This window comes from Misgurnus anguillicaudatus, chromosome 4 (assembly GCF_027580225.2).
Source record: "Misgurnus anguillicaudatus chromosome 4, ASM2758022v2, whole genome shotgun sequence".
NCBI lineage: Eukaryota > Metazoa > Chordata > Actinopteri > Cypriniformes > Cobitidae > Misgurnus > Misgurnus anguillicaudatus.
Window position 1 is genome coordinate 32489538 of NC_073340.2, and position 19018 is coordinate 32508555.

Here is a 19018-nt window from a genome sequence, read left to right on the forward strand (position 1 = left end):
AAACAGCATAACTGTCTGTGAGTTTGAAAAAATGCTTTAAAAACCATTTAACTTTCCAATTAATAGAAAAATAATGGTCAAATGTGGCCTATCTGGTTTTTAACAGCCCATTTGTGAGTAGAATTGCGAATAAGACCTCTTATCAAATGTCTAAATTGTTTTCCCATGACAGCAATGAGATAGAAAGCCTTCGCTTACATTTCCCACTGTTCATATTTTTCATGGCATAACGATCTAGTTAAAGAAGAGATCTTGATAGAGTCTCTTCACCAAATAATAAAGCAAGGTAATACAAGGTAATAAAGGTAATAGCAAAGCTATTGAATATAACAAGATGTGGCACTTCAATTACTATGAATGTGGGACAATTCAACTGAAATATGGCCGCTCTGGTAATGGAAGTCCTTCCTTTCGATTTTAAGAACCAATCATCAATCAGTAAAGACTGATGATTGTCTGGGGGAGAGGCTTTGTATACCTGTGTGCATGCACAGGAGCTAAAACAATATTACAAAGGTGTTTTAATGCAAATTGAGCTTAAAAAAAAAAAGTTATATTACAGTTGATGTCAGGTGTAATTGATTGCCCGGAGACGTTGCAAACCCTTTCCCAAAGGGACTTTGACTCTAGCTAAGGCTAATAGGGATTTGGAAGGGCAATGACACTTTGCAGTGTGCCAAGGACTCATTGTGGTAAACTCACCCGCATAACCCTTATCTTTACAGTGTGAATTATGCTCCTACCCATTTGCATGATATTTGTGTATAATGTTGTGTTTTTATTGTTTTTGCGTAGGCATCATCAGGACAGCCCTGGCAGATATGGATCGAGAGGCAAGAGAACATTACTCAGTAGTGATTCAGGCAAAAGACATGGCAGGTCAAGTGGGCGGGTTGTCGGGCTCCACCACGGTCAACATCACACTCACTGACGTCAACGACAACCCACCCAAGTTCCCTCAGAGTGAGTAACATTGAAAACAAAGTTGATAACATATTGTTTTCATTAGGAACTGGTTGTCCGTCGTTCTAGGTTGGCTGTATTACCAAACCTGGTGGGCCATGTAGACTACATTTTGGAAATATTACACCTATGATGCCCCCACTGAAAAATCCAGCTTATGCTGTAAGCTCATCTTTGTTTTGAAATACAACAGCTGCCTTTGATCTGGTCCGATGGGTTATTGGCTGGTAGATCAGCCTCCATTTTAAACCTATCTAAAAACAGCTTAAACAAGCTGGCTTGCTGGTCTTTCTGCTTCTACCAATCATCGTAGACCAGAGGTCTTCAACTACTCTTCTTTAAGGGCCAGACTTTAAAAATATAAATGGCCAAATGATGCATACCAAACTTTAATATATATTATTATTATTAAAAATGCTGTAGGCTTACATATGATGTTACTTTTTGTTATATTTCATATATGTGTATATATATATATATATATATATATATATATATATATATATATATATATATATATATATATATATATATATATATATATATATATATATATATATATATATATATATATATATATATATATATACACTACAAAACGATAACACTTCACTTGAAGGGGTGATCATAATGACGCCTTCATAATCATGACATGACATGTGTTATTAATCATGAAGGAGGTTTTATGCACATTTATGACAACTGTCATCAAGGGCCCTATTTTAACGATCTGAAACGCAAGTGCGAAGCGCAAAGCGCAAGTGACTTTGTGGGCGGATCTTGGGCGCTGTTGCTATTTTCCCGGCGGGAGAAATAACTCTTGCGCCAGGCGCAAATCAATAAGGGGTTGGTCTGAAGTAGGTTCATTATTCATAGGTGTGGTTTAGGCGTAATGTCAAATAAACCAATCAGAAGGCTATCCAACATTCCCTTTAAACGCAAGAGCGCAAGTTCCATGGCGGGGAGACCCACGTTCTTGTAAGAGCAGTCAAAGACAGAGAAGTTGTTTTGTATGGGGATAGGAGAAACCCGCCCAAATCAGCATAGGTTAAACAGGCGTGAGAGGAAATAGCCACAATTGTCTCATCAGCTGGCATCCCCATCGTTGCCCCGAGCCCTACAATGATGTCAGGAGACGGGGGAATCCCAAGCTTGCCAGCATAAATCAGGCACGCCGTGTAACGGGAGGTGGATCTGCCTCTACACATGACCTGACGCCAGCAGAGGACATCGCTGCGTCCACCCTCTGGGGGTTTGGGGGCTTTGAAATCGGACCCAAGAAACGCAAGCAAGGTCCAACCCCAAAGTACACTTACAAATCAAGTTCATATACATTAAGGTTTCTTATGAAAACATTTTAATTATTATTTACATAAAATAAACGTAATACAGCCACACAACAAACTTATGAAAATATTTTAATCGTTATTTGCATGAGAATTTTTTAACGCAGCCACACAATAAATAAAAACTATCACCACAATGCTCACCACTATGATTTCCCTTATCTCATGTGTTAATATTTTTATTGTAACAATTTATGATTTGCAAAAATAACTGTTGCATCTGTGTAGATTAGATAAGCAAAGTGTGTGCGCGTTGTGCACGCTATACATTATGGTCAAGCATGCGCCCTTAAAATAGCATAATGAACCATGCGCAACGCGCCACTGACTTTAGACTAGTTTTTTTTTTTTTGGTCATGTCGCAATTGTTTTTTGAAACTGCAAGATAGCATCAGGGATGGTTTGCACCGGTTTGAACCGCACAGGGAGCGCAAGTTCATTCCCTAGTTTGCCGATGTGCGTCTGTGGAGGGAAAAACCCGCTGTGCGCCGGTGCAAAATACGAATGTTGCATGCGTCACGGACAAAGTCAATTGCGCTGGGTGCAAGATAGGGCCCTAAGTGTCATTTGTTCAATTGTGTCATTTTTTATGTAAAGATGACATTGTTTGAATTGTCTTTGTTATGACAACTTGACATTAACCAATACATCAGTCATAAATCTGTCATAAACATGACTTAGCAGAATAATTATTAAACTTAAGAAACTACCTAGCTTTATGGGTCAAATAATTTTAAATACCTTAACAAAATGCAACAGACATGTCAAAATATTATACTTAATTTTATGTATGTGCACAATACATAGACATAGAAGAAAAAACTAACAAAACATGGAATCAGTTTAATTAATTTAATGTAATTAACTGTTTTTTTTTCAGTGATACGGACCCAAAGCTGCATGGCTTAACCCATTATTGTACTGTTTTCATATAATTTAAGGTAAATCGGTCTCCAAATGCAATAAAGTATAATTTTATATATTTTAATTAGTATTATTATTATTATTATTATTGAATGATTGATTTTATTTGTTAAACACATGGAGGAAACTTAAAAAATTATGAACTGAAGAATATTAATAGCGCTGTTATTAAACAAGTATTAACACTTAATGACATTTTAATGACAAATTATATTTGTACCACTGTAGCTGAGGTCAAGAAAAATATTCATGATGCTGTTATTAAACAATTTGACAGATTATTAACACTTAATGACATTTTAATGACAAATTATAGTTGTACCACTGTAGTTGAGGTCAAGAAAAATATTCATGATGCTGTTATTAAACAATTTGACAGATTATTAACACTTAATGACATTTTAATGACAAATTATAGTTGTACCCCTGTAGTTGAGGTCAAGAAAAATATTCATGACACTGTTATAAAACTATATGACAGAGTATTAACACTTAATGACATTTTTATGACAAATTCAATTTGTATTTCTGGTCAAAAGTGGTCAGTTATGTTGTCTTGGTAATGCCAAGTTGTCATGATAAGTTATGATATGTTGGTTTATGTCAAGTTGTCATAACAAAAAAATCTCAAACAATGTCATATTTGCATTAAAAATGACATATTTGAATGAATGACACTTAATGACAGTTGTCATAAACGTGCATAAAATCTCCTTTATGTTCATGGCATGTGTCCTCTTTAAGTAAAGTGTTATATAAAAAAGATGTACACATCTTGTATTCAGTATTTTGCCTTTTAATTACTGAAAATTAATATTTTTTATATATTTTAAAAACAATTGCAGTATCAAAAATTCACCATAGTGGAATAAATAAATGAATGCAAATGAATGAAACAATAAACGGCTATGCATTATGCCAATGGTTACTAATTAAGTTAAACAAAAAAAGGATTAATAATTTTCACCTCGCACACAGAATGGAACACACTAAAAAACATAAATTACAATTGGTAAGTCCCATGTGGTGTAGTCGCACCATTTTATTTTTATGCATCTAAAGCTTAAATCAGATCTGAAAATTATGCACTCGCAGATGGTTGGCACCCCATGCAGCCACGTTCTGACTTTCCTTCCAGTTTATTGGCCGTAATTTTTCATGGAACGGCAGCTTTAAAGTAACCACGATGATTTTAAATCAGACAAAGATGACCGGCAGGCCGGATAAAGATGATTGGCGGGCTGCATTTGGCCCATGGGCCGCCAGTTGACTAGCCCTGTCATAGACCAACCAGTTGGCACCAAACAGCTACAGTACCTGCTTAAGATGGATTTTCCCAAAGACTAACACAGAGTTATAGCGGCTTTGACCTGATTTTCTACATATGTAATTTGTATGATTCAGCAGGTAAGATTTAATATCAAATAGTTAGTTAGGTTGCCTTTTGAAAGAAAATTATTACTTTAATATCCACTTCCAAGTGTTCGCCCCCAGACTGAACTTTCTAAAGCTGTTCTGGAGACGTTGAAGGACTCCTTCATTATTGTGCTTTAGATGTTGGCAAAAAGAAACCAAAATAACTTGACCTCGCGTTTCTCTTTCTTCGTCATCCACCGCAAATATCCTCATTACTTCTTGAAGGTTAACTGTACTGTATGCTGTTGTAATGTTCTCTTACTCTGCTTTCGTTTTTCACAGGGAACCTTCTCGCTGTTTTCACATTCATTATAGTGCGCTATAAGATTTCTCAAGGGCTGCTTATGTATACTATATCATTATCCAATAGAGATGGAAATATGCTTTATACAGATGCAGTGTGTGGCTGTCAGATAACTCGTCAAGTGAAACGTGCACTGGTTTAATATTTTAACGTTAATTAGCGTGAAGAGAAAAAAAAAGAAATGAACAGATTGGTGTTGTTGTGAAAGAATCCAATTATGTCTTGGATCTTGAGCTTTTGTAGTTGTATTTTTACCCACATGAATAGAGCTCGACAGTAGGGTGCCAGAAGCAAAAATGGCAGAAACTTTTGTATCAAAAACAAGTATGCATTTTATTCAAAGCAACTGTGCATTTAAGTTAAAGGGACAGTTTAATTGAAAATAAAATTTTTGGTCATCATTTACTTTCCCTTAAGTTGTTACAAACCTGTTTTGCTGAACACAAAGGAAGATATGTGTAATCATGCAAGAAACAGGAGCATCAAATACTATGGAAGTCAATGGTGTTCAAAATCGATTTGGTTACAAACAATCTGGTTAAGCATTTATGCTTTTGTCGAAGCAACGGGTCTGTGTTTTGACCTGTTTTGTGTTTAATAGCTATATTCCTTTAGTCATTTAATTGCAAAATAACAATCAGCCAATCGAACAAAACACCAAGTGAGTTTTTGTGTGTGTCTGCAGAGAATTATCAGGTGTTTGTCCCCGAGTCGTCGCAGGTGGGGAAGCCAGTGGGGAAGATCAAAGCCACAGATGAGGACATCGGAATCAATGCAGAGATTAAATACAGCATCCTGAACCCCGAGGGCTCGGGAATGTTCTCCATTTCCACAGACAAAGACACTAGAGAAGGAATTATCACATTAAGAAAGGTATTCACATCATTTAAGTGATATTTGCCTAAATTAAGCATCACTATTGTTATTTCACCTACTTAGGGTTAGGGTTTTTGCTGACTAAGAGCATTTTTGGTCTTTGGGAAAGAAAAAAAAACTCTTAAAATTTCATCCAAAAATGAAAATTCTGTCATCATTTTGTTCTAAACCTGTATGAATTTCTGAAAAACACGAAAGAAGATATTTTGATAAATGATGGTAGCAGACAGCTAATTGTAACTATTGACTTGATGATGGAATTCAATGGGAACTGAATCAAGATATCTTCGGTAACACTTTACTTGAAGGGGTGTTCATAAGACTAACATGACATTTTCATAATCATGATATGACACGTTTCATGAACATGAAGGAGATTTTATGCACATCTATGGCAACTATCATTAACTGTCATTTGCTCAATTTTGTCATTTTCAATGACAAAATTAAGATGTTCGTTTGTTATAACAACTTGACATAAACCAATACATCAAAACTTGTCATGACAACTTGAAATTACCAAGCCAACATAACTTATGATTAGAGCCCGACCGATATGCATTTTTTGGGACCGATGCCGATACAGATATTAGGGAGTAAAAAAAGACCGATAACGATATATCGGCCGATGTTCTTTATGTGCATTTTATAGTACAGTACACATATACTACAGTTTATTATACTACAATAGCCTACTGTACATATAATACACTATATACATTAACAGAATATACTATATATAAATACTTTTTTGCAATGATCACACCACAAATGTGGTGATCAAACACTTAAAATGACGTGACAAAGATATGTAATATAGGCAGGTGTGTTTTACAAGTTAACAATAAACTTTATTATCCAAAATGATTCTGATATAAGTGCACAAAACAGTAAACTTGACTTATTATAAATAACTTTAAAACACAAACAAAACAAAATACATATAATTTAAATCATTGTCAGTTTTGATGAGAATAATGTTATATTGGGCTGATTTAAAAAAATGGAAACTTATAAAGTCATTGTTTATTAGCTTTACATTAAGTTATGTACTTCACAAAATAATTAGAAACGTACCATTCAGACGACAATGCTTGACTTACTGACAACATACTGATGTAGGCTTATGTTTAATGTACTGCACAATGTTTTTATAACACGAACCCACAGTGTTCTGCCGGGACTTTAAACTTTTATAAAACTAAAGTGTCTGCTCTCTGCCTCTTTTATTTAGCGAGGGTGTAAAGTTGCGCGAGCTTATTTAATCAATTGCTTTGAAATTAGCATGTTTGGTAACAGCACAAGCAGCTGTACTTGGACAGACTGCGCGTCAGTTTATACGCGTCCTTTCTCCGCCTCGCATTATTTCTTCCGCTTGTGTTTTAAACAACTCGCAAGTGGACAAAAGAGACGGATTATAAACACAAAAACTAAACGGGAATGTGTCTTGGACAGACTGCGCGTCAGTTTATACGCGTCCTTTCTCCGCCTCGGGTTATTTCTCCCGCTTGTGTTTTAAACAACTCGCAAGTGGACAAAAGAGACGGATTATAAACACCAAAACTAAACGGGAATGTGTCTCTCTCGCCCACTTATAATCCAATCGACCAAAGCGCGTCTTAATACCAGATGTAAAATGTTGTGAAGAAACCGCGTGACTGCCGCCACCTGAACTGAGAGACTGACTGACTGAAGTGAAGGGGCGGGGGATTGGCTGGTGTCACTCAAGTGAGTGACCTGGGTCGCCATTAGCAACCAATAGGGCGCGCTCTGCTGGACAAACAAGTACTTGCATCTTTCAAAAGCATTTAATGTTTTCTGTAAGGAACGTTCATATCGGCTTCATATCTGCGGCTTATACGCCGATACAGATATATCTGCGACATGCTCATATCGGCCGATAAAATCGGCAAAACGATAAATCGGTCGGGCTCTACTTATGATAAATTATCAAAATTAAGAAACTACCTTGCTTCATAGGTTAACATTACAATAAATTGTCATGTGGTTGGTTTTGACATTGGCTGTCATGAGGCCATTATTATTGTGTCTGACCACCTTATACCAGTGATACAAATTGAACTTGTTATTAAAATATCCTTAAGTGTCAAATAGTTTTATAATAGTGTCATAAATATTTTTCTTGACCTCAACTACAGTGGTACAAATATAATTTTTCATTCAAATGTCATTAAGTGTTAATTCTCTGTCAAGTAGTTTTATAACAGCGTCATTAATATTTTTCTTTACCTCAACTACCAACCTGATCTCACGAATTTCCGTGTTATAGTTACGGAATATTTTGCTCTTTTATCCACGTCATTGTCACGGATCTCCGCCATTTTCCGTGTACGTACCACAGACTTTCTTTTCCGTGTCAGTTTCATATATTGGTTATTCAATTGTTTTTCCTATTTTCTTACCATTTTCGCGTGGGTTTGGCGTAAGAACGACTTTCTGTAACATAAAATGTAGGGGTGCACTGATAAATGCCGATATACACTAATAAAACCGATAACTAGTTTGAATCGCACAGCCGATAATATTCACAGCTGTTTCATGTACTACGGTTTTTGATCAGGAAGTCCTTATCAATCTGAAATCACTGTTAGTTTGAGTCGTTTATAACATGCATTTGAAAAAGCAACACTCGTCAAACATAATTATTAAACATATTCTTTATTATCATGAAAATACCTGAAAAGAACAGCAATATAAATATATCCTTAAGCCATTTCTTGAAGCTGCGTGTATGGTTCTTCGTCTATTGAACGCATGTTTAGTTTCTGCACGAGAGCGCAGAATGGCTTTTGGATGTAGCGGCATTTCACCGTATTACATTGAGAAGCATAGCAAGCATCATCGGCCGATATATCGGTGCACCCCTAATAAAATGACATCCTAACCAAACCCAACTCTAACTCTTAAAAATCCAGAAAAAAATCATATAAACCATAAGATCTCCTTCATAACCTTTAAGTGTTACCATATCTTCTTTATCATTTAGTATTTGTTTTCCTGCTATGGAAGTCACATATATAACACATAAATTGATTGTTCCAAAGTACGATCATTTGGATATTTTATGTCACGATACATTTTGTTTTGATTACATTTATAATGTCTATTTTACTCACACAGTAATATAATGTTAGCTGTGCTGGCTACCTACAAACAAGGACAGCTAGGGTCGATTACGAGCTAACAACACAGATGACTTACCCTTCCAATGACAACAAAGCAGATTTTAGCTGGCAGAATCCAATACAAGTTGAATATTTGTTGCAAAATAAGATTGCGTCCATTTGTACCCCTCCAGGCTTTGTAGGCTTTTAAAGAGTCTCTGGAGTAGGACGAGGGAAAGTTGATGAGGTAGTTGTAGATATCAGGATACTGCAGGTCAAAAAAGCTATCCGTGCCTTTATCAATACACAGTAAAAGGACCACGGTGCATTATAATGATCGGTTGTTTAATGTACATATCTATGTCTTTTGAATTAAATTGCACAGTGAACTCTGTTGCCCTAAAACTTATGCTGGCGCCATTCATTTTATAGTTGCCCCCGGCTGTCCTTGCCTGCCAAAATGGCGATGTAAACAGAATAGTGGCGTCCGGACCTCTATAGCAGCACACTTAAAAACACTTTAACTTCTTAGAAACCGCATAGCAAGGCCCTGGTAACCAGCCAGAAGATATGGTATTGTTGTTGTGAGTTTTCTTTAGAAACTCTGAAAGTGTAATAAATGTCTTTGAAGAAACTTACAAACACTAGATGTAAGCAGCAGAGCCAACTGAGACTTAGCAGTACGAGGAAAAACAATGTAAGTATTGCACGCAGAAGTCCATGAAACCTCATTAGAAAGTTCAGAACTCCAGTGAAACCTCTGAATTGTAATACGTTTTTTTTTTACTTTTCACACTTTCTCTGGATGTTCTTTGCAGTTCTTGAACAAAACGAATAATATAGGCGAGATAATTATCTCAGTCAAGATACTGCTGGAAAAGTGCAATATCTTAAATATACACACAGTGAGAGACACACTAACAGATATATAATCAGTCATGTCAGGGTCAAACAGATGTCTTCCTCACTTCAGGACTCGATTGCTCATTATTAACTTCTTTTTTGTATTCTGAGCTTCTTCAGTTGCCGTCCCAAGGGTCGGAAAAGCTGTAGATTCAATACTGAGTTTCCTATCTTGTTGATGAATGCATAGCAGATCTCATATGCGAGTTTGCCGTTGAGGTTCAGGCTGCTTTCATTGTGTTTACTGAAGTGAACCCATCTAAAAAAGCGTTTTAACCTCTATGCTCCAGAAGCAAACGCGGCTGACCCTAATATATTCTCTGTACATAACTGTTTGGTCTACGTGATGCCACCAAGCAAAACAGCCATGTGCAAAATTTAACTAAACATTAAAATGTACTGCTGAAACATGTTACAATACAAATACTATGATCTATGTAGTAATGAATTGTAGAGTTACACCGTTAAACAGTTTTTCCACATTTCTGTGTTCAGGATTATTTAACACATTCGCGAGCATCCATTCAGGTTTGTAGCGGTACTTGAAGGTTGAGAGAGACCCGTCAGCTTTCCCTCGAGTGGGCATGGTTTTAGCACAGATAGTGGACACGCCTCCAGCATTTGAGACCAGAGATTCCTGCCTGTTTTTCCAATATTTTTATAAAATTTTATTTATTCGCCTTTTTATCATTCAAATTGGCTGGATGTTGGTGTCAAACTGAGAACACATTTAATATCAGACTTTACACAACGGAGTCAATCATTTTATTGCTCAAATTCAACTTTGAGCATCATAATAGCGTACACTCACCTAAAGGATTATTGGGAACACCTGTTCAATTTCTCATTAATGCAATTATCTAATCAACCAATCCCATGGCAGACAATCTCTTGAACCCCAGACTGAATGTCAGAATGGGAAAGAAAGGTGATTTAAGCAATTTTGAGCATGGCATGGTTGTTGGTGACAGATGGGCAGGTCTGAGTATTTCACAATCTGCTCAGTTACTGGGATTTACACGTACAACCATTTTAGGGATTTACAAAGAATGGTGTGAAAAGGGAAAAACATCCAGTATGCGGCAGTCCTGTGGGCGAAAATGCCTTGTTGATGCGAGAGGTCAGAGGAGAATGGGCCAACTGATTCAAGCTGATAGAAGAGCAACTTTGACTGAAATAAGCACTCGTTACAACCGAGGTATGCAGCAAAGCATTTGTGAAGCCACAACACGCACAACCGTGAGGCGGATGGGCTACAACAGCAGAAAATCCCACCGGGTACCACTCATCTCAACTACAAATAGGAAAAGAGGCTACAATTTGCACGAGCTCAACTAAATTGGACAGTTGAAGACTGGAAAAATGTCTGGTCTGTCGATTTCTGTTGAGACATTTAGATGGTAGTGTCAAAATTTGGCATAAACAGAATGAGAACATGGATCCATCATGCCTTGTTACCACTGTTCAGGCTGGTGGTGGTGATGTAATGGTGTGGGGGATGTTTTCTTGGCACACATTAGGCCCCTTACTGCCAATTGGGCATCATTTAAATGCCACGGCCTACCAGAGCCTTGTTTCTGACCATGTTCATTGATTAGAAATGGATGAATTTCCATACTGTATATTCAAAGTAGAGGTCTTGACCAGACCACTTAGATCCGAAAACCTGAGGTCTGTATCGAGATCCGAGCGGGTTCGGGTCTAAAAGTTTTACATGTGCCTTCATATAATATTAGCAGCCTCGGGTTTTAGGTAATTTAAAATGAGTGTGTTTTAGCCAAACAGACCCAAGTAGACTCAAACTGTCTTGCGTGTGTGCATCGAGTCCTTTTTTAACCCCCCCTTGTTTACCAAGAGCGCTTGCGACATTGTGTGGCTGGCGGTAGGTTAATTTTCATTGAGCCAGACATGTCAATCAATTTTAAATACACACTGTAGAGGTTACCTTGTTGTCATCGTCAGATAACAAATGAAAATAAATGGAGCAGGGGGGCAAATTGGTTGCGAGGTTTCTTTCTGTCTGACTGGTGCGTACCATTTACATTCGGGTTAAAAAATTGTCACTGGGTCGGGTCGGTATTGGGACTAATTTTCTTGGGTTTGTCTCTTATTTATGCATGTTCTGTTTGGGTAAAAGTAATATGTGTCATTTTGGGTCGGGTACATTTTTCTATTGGACCCAAGAAGACCTCTAATTTAAAGTGAATGAGGCGTGTGAAATGCCCCCCACCAAAAAACAAACAAACAGATAAGTTATTATAACCTGTGCACTAGTGTAATATGGACCATTTGGTACGTTTGACCTAACATAAACAATTGTATTGACAACTTACATAAGCAAAGATTAATAAATGTTGAAAAATGATATTGATCATTGTTAGTTAATGGTAGCTAATGCATTAACTAATGTTACCAAATGCAACCGTATTGTAAAGTGTTTCCTCTGATATGTACTGTTTGTGTTCTACATACAAGAAAGACATGAGATTGATTAACAAATGACACGTTTCAAAGTCTAATTTCATCTATAGAGACTACCAGACACCCAAAGCTCTAATTGAATAATGAACGCCTTTCAGCATATCAAAAAAGAAAAATGTGTCTCTTTCTAATCCATTTTTCTGTTCTCCATTTGTAGCCTCTTAACTATGAAAAGAAAAAGCAGTACAGTCTTCACATCTCTGCGGAAAACACACACCTGGACCCTCGCTTCTCCTATCTGGGTTCATTTAAAGATGATGCCACGCTCAAGATCACAGTTGGAGACGTAGACGAACCCCCAGTTTTCTCAATGGATTATTACATTATGGAGGTGTACGAGAACGCCAGGGTTGGAACTGAAGTGGGTGCCGTCACAGCTCGAGACCCAGACAGCAAAAACAGCCCAGTACGGTGAGTAGATGGAGATATGTGATGATTAAAGGGATAGTTCAGCCGAAAATGGTATATTTACCCTCAAGCCATCCAAAATATATGTGACTATCATCTTTCATACAAACAGATATAACACAATCTGAGTTATATTAGAAAATGTCCTGGCTCTTCCAAGCTTTATAATAGTGGTAAATGGTGCAACTGATTTTGAAGTCCATCCATACTTTATGGATGGCTCAAGTAGGTTAATAAGGCGGTGTGGGTGCGATTTTGTAAGAAAAATATTCATATTTAAAACTTTATAAACTATAAAGCACAAAAAAGTTAGACAGTTAAAGGGACATTCCACTTTGTTTTGAAAATATGCTAATTTTCCTGCTCTCCTAGAGTTAAACATTTGAGTTTGGGAATCCATTCACATAGGCTGACCATACATGCCATTCTTCCCGGACGCGTCCTGGTCAGGATTTCGGTGTGTCTTCCGGAAGTCGTATTTGTTGACTGCATACGCCATTCAGTTAAAAACATAAGACATACAATCGTAGTTTCATTCTTAACTAAAAAGATAACGGTTGCTTTTCTGTAATAATAATAATAATCCTCTATGACGTATGCGGTCGACAAATACGACTACCAGAAGACGAACTCGAAATCCTGGTCAGGATGCGTCCGGGATGCGTCCGGGAAGAATGGCGCATATGGTCACCCTAATTCACATGATCTCTGGGTCTGGCGTTAGCACTTTTAGCATAGCTTAGCACAATCCATATCTGATTAGGCCATTAACATTGCGCTAAAAAGTAACCAAAGAGTTTCGCTCTTAGTACACAATGTAACTACAGAAGAGTCAAGTTTTAAATAAGAAAAAAAATCGAAACTCTTTGGTCATTTTTTTTTGCGCAATGCTAATGGTCTAATCAGATTCAATGGATTATGCTAAGCTATGCTAAAATGGTACAGCCAGACCCGGAGATCAGCTGAATGGATTCCAGAACGGTAAGAATCAAATGTTTAACTCTAGGGGACCTGGAAATGAGCATATTTTCAAAAAATAGTAGGGCGTCCCTCCAAGCCAAACTTACAAAATGTTACAAAATATTAAACCAAGTGGAATTTATTCTCAAATAGCACTTTCTAAGCAAATAATTTACATTAGATTAATGCATTAGCCAGACACTTTTATCTAAAGCAGTAATTCTCAAAGTGTGGTCCGCGGACCACTAGTGGTCCGCCAAACCGCCCCCAGTGGGCCGCCAAAAGATGACCTAAACTAGGCAAGTGTTTATACAATCGTCAGTTATTTAAATAGATTTTTAATGCACTTGCAAAACTGTGATATCAGTTCTTGCCTTTCTGTTTTGATAACGTAAAAATGGATCGGTGGCTAAACCAAAGAGGAGTCAAAATAAAAGATCAAGCGTCAACTGAAAGCAGCTAAAATCCACAGATCTATTAGTTTTGTAATGTACAAGTTTTTGTTTCATGTGTAAAATTCCTGTAATTTCAGTGATATTGTACATTAAGGGGAACATTTTTTCAGCATTTTATTGTTACAATAGTTACAACCATAGACTTCATATACCCACCACCTCAGTTTTAAACTAATGGCTCTTTGGAATGACATTAAGTGGGACCTAGGCTGTTATAGTATGTTTAATTGCAGTTTTTTTTCACATGTGCTGTTTGTTGTTCATATTAAGCTGTAACTCATTTCACATTTACTTGTTCAAATGAAATAAAATTCATATAATAATTTCTGAACATGGCATTGCATTTGTCTTTAAAAAAATAGTTTTTGACTTGAAACAGTTGCATATTAAACTTAAATTTAGCTTATCCTTCATATTTTGATGTTTTTTGGGGGCATGTTAGAGTGGGATTCTGTTAGGTGGTCCTCAGAAAAAAATTGGAGGATAAAGTGGTCCTTGGGCTGAAAAAGTTTGAGAAACACTGATCTAAAGTGACTTACAGTGCACTACAAGGTATATTTTTTACAATATATGTGTTCCATGGATTTGAATCCATGACCTTTTGGCATGTGGCATGACTGAGCAATACAGGAGCAAATCATTCAATCGAAGTTTACCAGGTTTAGATTATGAAAACCCCCCTCTCTCTCTCTCTCTCTCTCTCTCTCTCTCTCTCTCTCTCTCTCTCTCTACTTCTTTGTAAAGGTCGAATTTAATGGTCTGACATTGAGTTGGTCTGACATGTAAGGATCTTTCTCCATGCTTTGACTCTCTGTGGAGGATGTTGTTAATTAGAGCCGTTAAAACAGCTCGTGTTTGTGTGTTAGTTAAACACTGCAGCCAAAAGCTCAATTAACCTCACACACTAATGAAAGGGAGATGTGTGCAAACCAACTCATAAACACATCCGTCTTTTCTCACTGATATCAGACAATTTACAGTACCAACTGATGTAAGTCTCTAACAAATGAAGATTTAACAAAATCCTGCATTTCATCATAAGCCCATCCAGTGGATGTGTGAACAGTGCTGGTGTAAACCTTATGAAACATAATGTAAAGGCCATTTAACACTACTGTGTACTTTAAGCCCAGGTACCTAGTGAATTGTCATTGTTTTAGCTTATATGTTTTAGAAATATGCAAATATGTATGTAAAACCCCTTAAATATCTTGGGTCATAAGAGACCTGGAATGTCATTTGTGCATAATTTAACATTGTATATTTTTTACACTCTCAGAAAAAAGGTACACAAGTTGTCACCGGGACGTTACCTTTTAAAAAGGTCCTAATATGTCATATTTTGGTACAGATATGTACCAATATGCACATTTTAGATACATAAGTCAAAGTGTACTTTTGGAAAAGGTACCGCCACAGGGACAATTTGTGTACGTTCTTGTACCTTTGTTCTGAGAGTGGACTGAAATAAAACTTCAAAACATAACAGCATATGCTTTATTTTATTGGTGCATACACTGTAAAAATGGTCAAAATATGTACCTCAGCTGGCGGTAATCTTTTGACCTAATGTATACATATCCGTACCTTATGGTACATATTAGGGCCTTTTTAAATGGGACATATCATGAAAATCAGACTTTTTCCATGTTTATGTGCTATTATTGATTCTGTTGACCTAGAAAATGTGAAGAAGAAAAAAACAGCAACTTTGTTTTGGTAAACCATTCTCTGCAAGCATGTGAAAAAATAGATCATTGAAATTTGGCTCCCTTGTGATGTCAGAAGGGGATCTTATAATAATAATACCGCCCCTTAATCTGCACTATCCAACCACGGCACTGCCAATAAGTGCAGCGAGAGACAGAGTGAAAAAATAATTAACAGCACAATTGAGTTTCAATTTCAACAAACCACTTTTATGGTGATCAATGTTTTCATGTTATCAGCTCATTTGCATTTTAAAGGACACACCCTAAAACAGCACGTTTTTGCTCACACCAATAAAGTGGCAATTTTAACGTTATAATAAAATATCTATATTGTATTTTAAGCTAAAACTGAACATGTGTACTCTGGGGACACCGACGATTTATTTTACATCTTAAAAGAAGTATTGTGAAATGTCTTGTGAAATATTTTGAAGCATTGCTGTTTAAAGCTTTAAGTTTTTATTTTAACAGTTTTAAGTGACATATGTAGTCAGGGGCTTTACTCTAAAGCACAGAGTATAGTCTGTTTTTACGTGCACGGTCAAATACACAGCCTTGCAAAGTATAGTTTATTTGACGGGTACGTATACACAGCTGTTCGACAAATGCACATTGTGACAAAATGCAATGCATCTCCTGGGCTAAATACTACATTTTCTGGTTGGCGCATGTGTGACATACACTTACAATGTACGCAAGGTTTTAAAAATCTGGTGGTCTGTATGTGCGCACTCCTCTGATGATAAAAATTGTGTGACTCGCATACACCAGTGTTGTTTTTGGCAAGCCTTTTAGTTTTAGTCTTAGTCTTTTGGACGAAAATGCTTTTTAGTTTTGGTCACATTTTAGTCACTTATAAACTTGATAGTTTTAGTCAAGTTTTAGTCGACGAAAACACTAAAACTTTTTACTCAAGTTTAAGTCAATTTCAGTAAAAAAGTAGTCTTTAACAAATTAATTTAGGTTAAAAAGTATTTGAAATGGGCTTAGGTTTGACAAGTAGATACATGTAAAACTTTAAGCTTACCATGAAATGTGTCTCAAGCCGATTGTCGAGTAAAATTTAATGTATATGATATGTTAACAACGTGACTTGTTAGTTACCTTAAAAAAAATATCAGCGTGATGAGCCTTCAGGTGCCACTTGAGGTTGGTGGTATTCTTCCCACCTAGTTTGTGGCCACATTTATTGTTGTCTCCCAATATGCATTCCGTTTTTCTTTCTGATGGATTATACTGAAAGTAGGCTATGTCCATAAATCATCTTGTCGTTTCCGTCTATTGCCGTCACCGCCACGGTCCTTCGAACTCGACACAGCCGCAGGTGTGTTGTTGTTGTGTGAAATCTGTTGCGCGGCATGGCGGTAGCCGGGTGGTGGGCGTACCCAAAACAAGGATAGGAAGCTCCAGCATTGCTGATACTTTTTAGCTAAAAACAGACAGATTTCACGCAAAATAGGCAGAAATGACATGCATTGTGAATGTCAGACTTATAATCATTTTCGTTCCGTCTCGTCTCGTCAACGAAAACTCGAAAGCGCCTCATCATGTTTTAGTCACCTTAGAGCCATTTTTAGCTAGTCATTGTCGCGTTATCGTCATAAAAAAAGGTGCGTCAATGAAATCATTTTGTTATTGTCATTGTTGACGAAAACAACACTGGCGTAATAAATGAACTATACTTCGGCCTTAAAGGTATAGCGGAAGATTTTCCCGAATTATTTTAAAGAACCGCCCCTCCATATTTTTTTTAAAAATGCACACGCAACACTCTCCCTCCTCCCGAGAGGGAACGCCTGTTAAACGCGTGCACGAGACAGAGAGAGAGCATGCAGGAGCCTAGTTCTTCTCTTCGCTCTGTTTACAAGTTGCTGTCGGCATGTTTACCGTGTCTGTGCGGTTCGTGACTCGTGCCAAGGCTAGCATCGCTAATCATAGCTTACATCAACTTTTACTAGCAGTGATTTTAAATGGATTTCTCCAAATAGCATGACAAAATGTACCTTTCCAATAGAAACTTCGCGTGGGAAGCCCAACCTGGCCTTTTAGCTCATGCCAGCGTGTGAAATAGTCTCCCATATACACTCTGGTCTTGTTTCTTTCTTCATAGTCCGTTCTCTTCTTGTCATACAATTCGTAGACACTTTTTCTCTTGCGACTTTTTCTGACCTCCATTTTGAAAAAAAACACAGCGAGAACGCGAGCTTCAATGAATGGTTGAAACCGTAGCATAACACACATACACGTGAAAGTGCGCATGTGCAGCAAGCGAACCTAGAGGCGAGCACATACGACGGTTATACGTCAACATATAATCAGAATGATTGACATCTGGAATGACCAATAGTCTTGATGATCCACCCGGAAAATGAAAATCTTCCGCTATACCTTTAAGGTGGTTCAGTTTGCACTGTGCTGGTTTCTGTGCTGAATTTTGTTTGGTAGTAGTTGTAGACCTATATAGTAATACAATTTATCACCCATTATGATTTTACACTTATAGTTCATTTTAGATACTAATTTATTTCTGGGAAGCCCTCTGTTACTATACAGAGTGGAAGCTCATTTGTATTTTTATGGGGTCTTGGCCATCTACTTGAGCCCAGTGTTACATCCATCCCAAGTCTACAGAATGTGAAGAAAATAACAGTTGTATTGACATGTAAGAGAAGTGATAAAACAAATGTCAGAACGTTCATTTCGCCGGCAGTAAAATGCATGAAGTGTGAAATTCTCATTTTTATTTCTCTCTCATGTCTGATGTCGCTTTTTAAAAAGAAAATCAGTCTAATGTCAATGATGGCACATATTTTCTTGTGGTAATGGGATGTGACCTCTATGGTTTATTAATATCTTTCTGCAGTGGTGGTTTATTCAAGCTGTCTTTGAACCTTCACAGTCCCTGCGTGACGATGGAGATGTAACGCGTATGTATGGTCATGCAAATGGTGCGACTCTCATTCGTTGATGTGAGATAGACTATTACTTCAACACAAATTGTTTTTACATCAACATTTGTCACTGTGGAAAAACTATAAACAATGAAGACTGAAAGAGGAAACATAGATAATCCTTTTTCTATTCAGATAACACGTTTCATCCCTGTATGAGAATTTATTGTTTGGTATTTTCATTAACTGTTTTA

At 37.0% G+C, this 19018-nt stretch overlaps 1 protein-coding gene across 5 annotated transcripts in view; it reads left to right on the plus strand.

Annotated features, from left to right (window-relative positions):
• LOC129420438 (cadherin-18) overlaps positions 1-19018 on the plus strand; it is a 340672-nt gene that overhangs the window by 275874 nt on the left and 45780 nt on the right. For all 5 annotated transcript variants that reach the window (XM_073867160.1, XM_055175343.2, XM_055175341.2 and 2 more), the window contains 3 exons: positions 796-963; positions 5639-5826; positions 12496-12749. In XM_073867160.1, coding sequence (XP_073723261.1) covers positions 796-963; positions 5639-5826; positions 12496-12749 — 610 coding nt within the window. The remainder of the gene's footprint in view (positions 1-795; positions 964-5638; positions 5827-12495; positions 12750-19018) is intronic.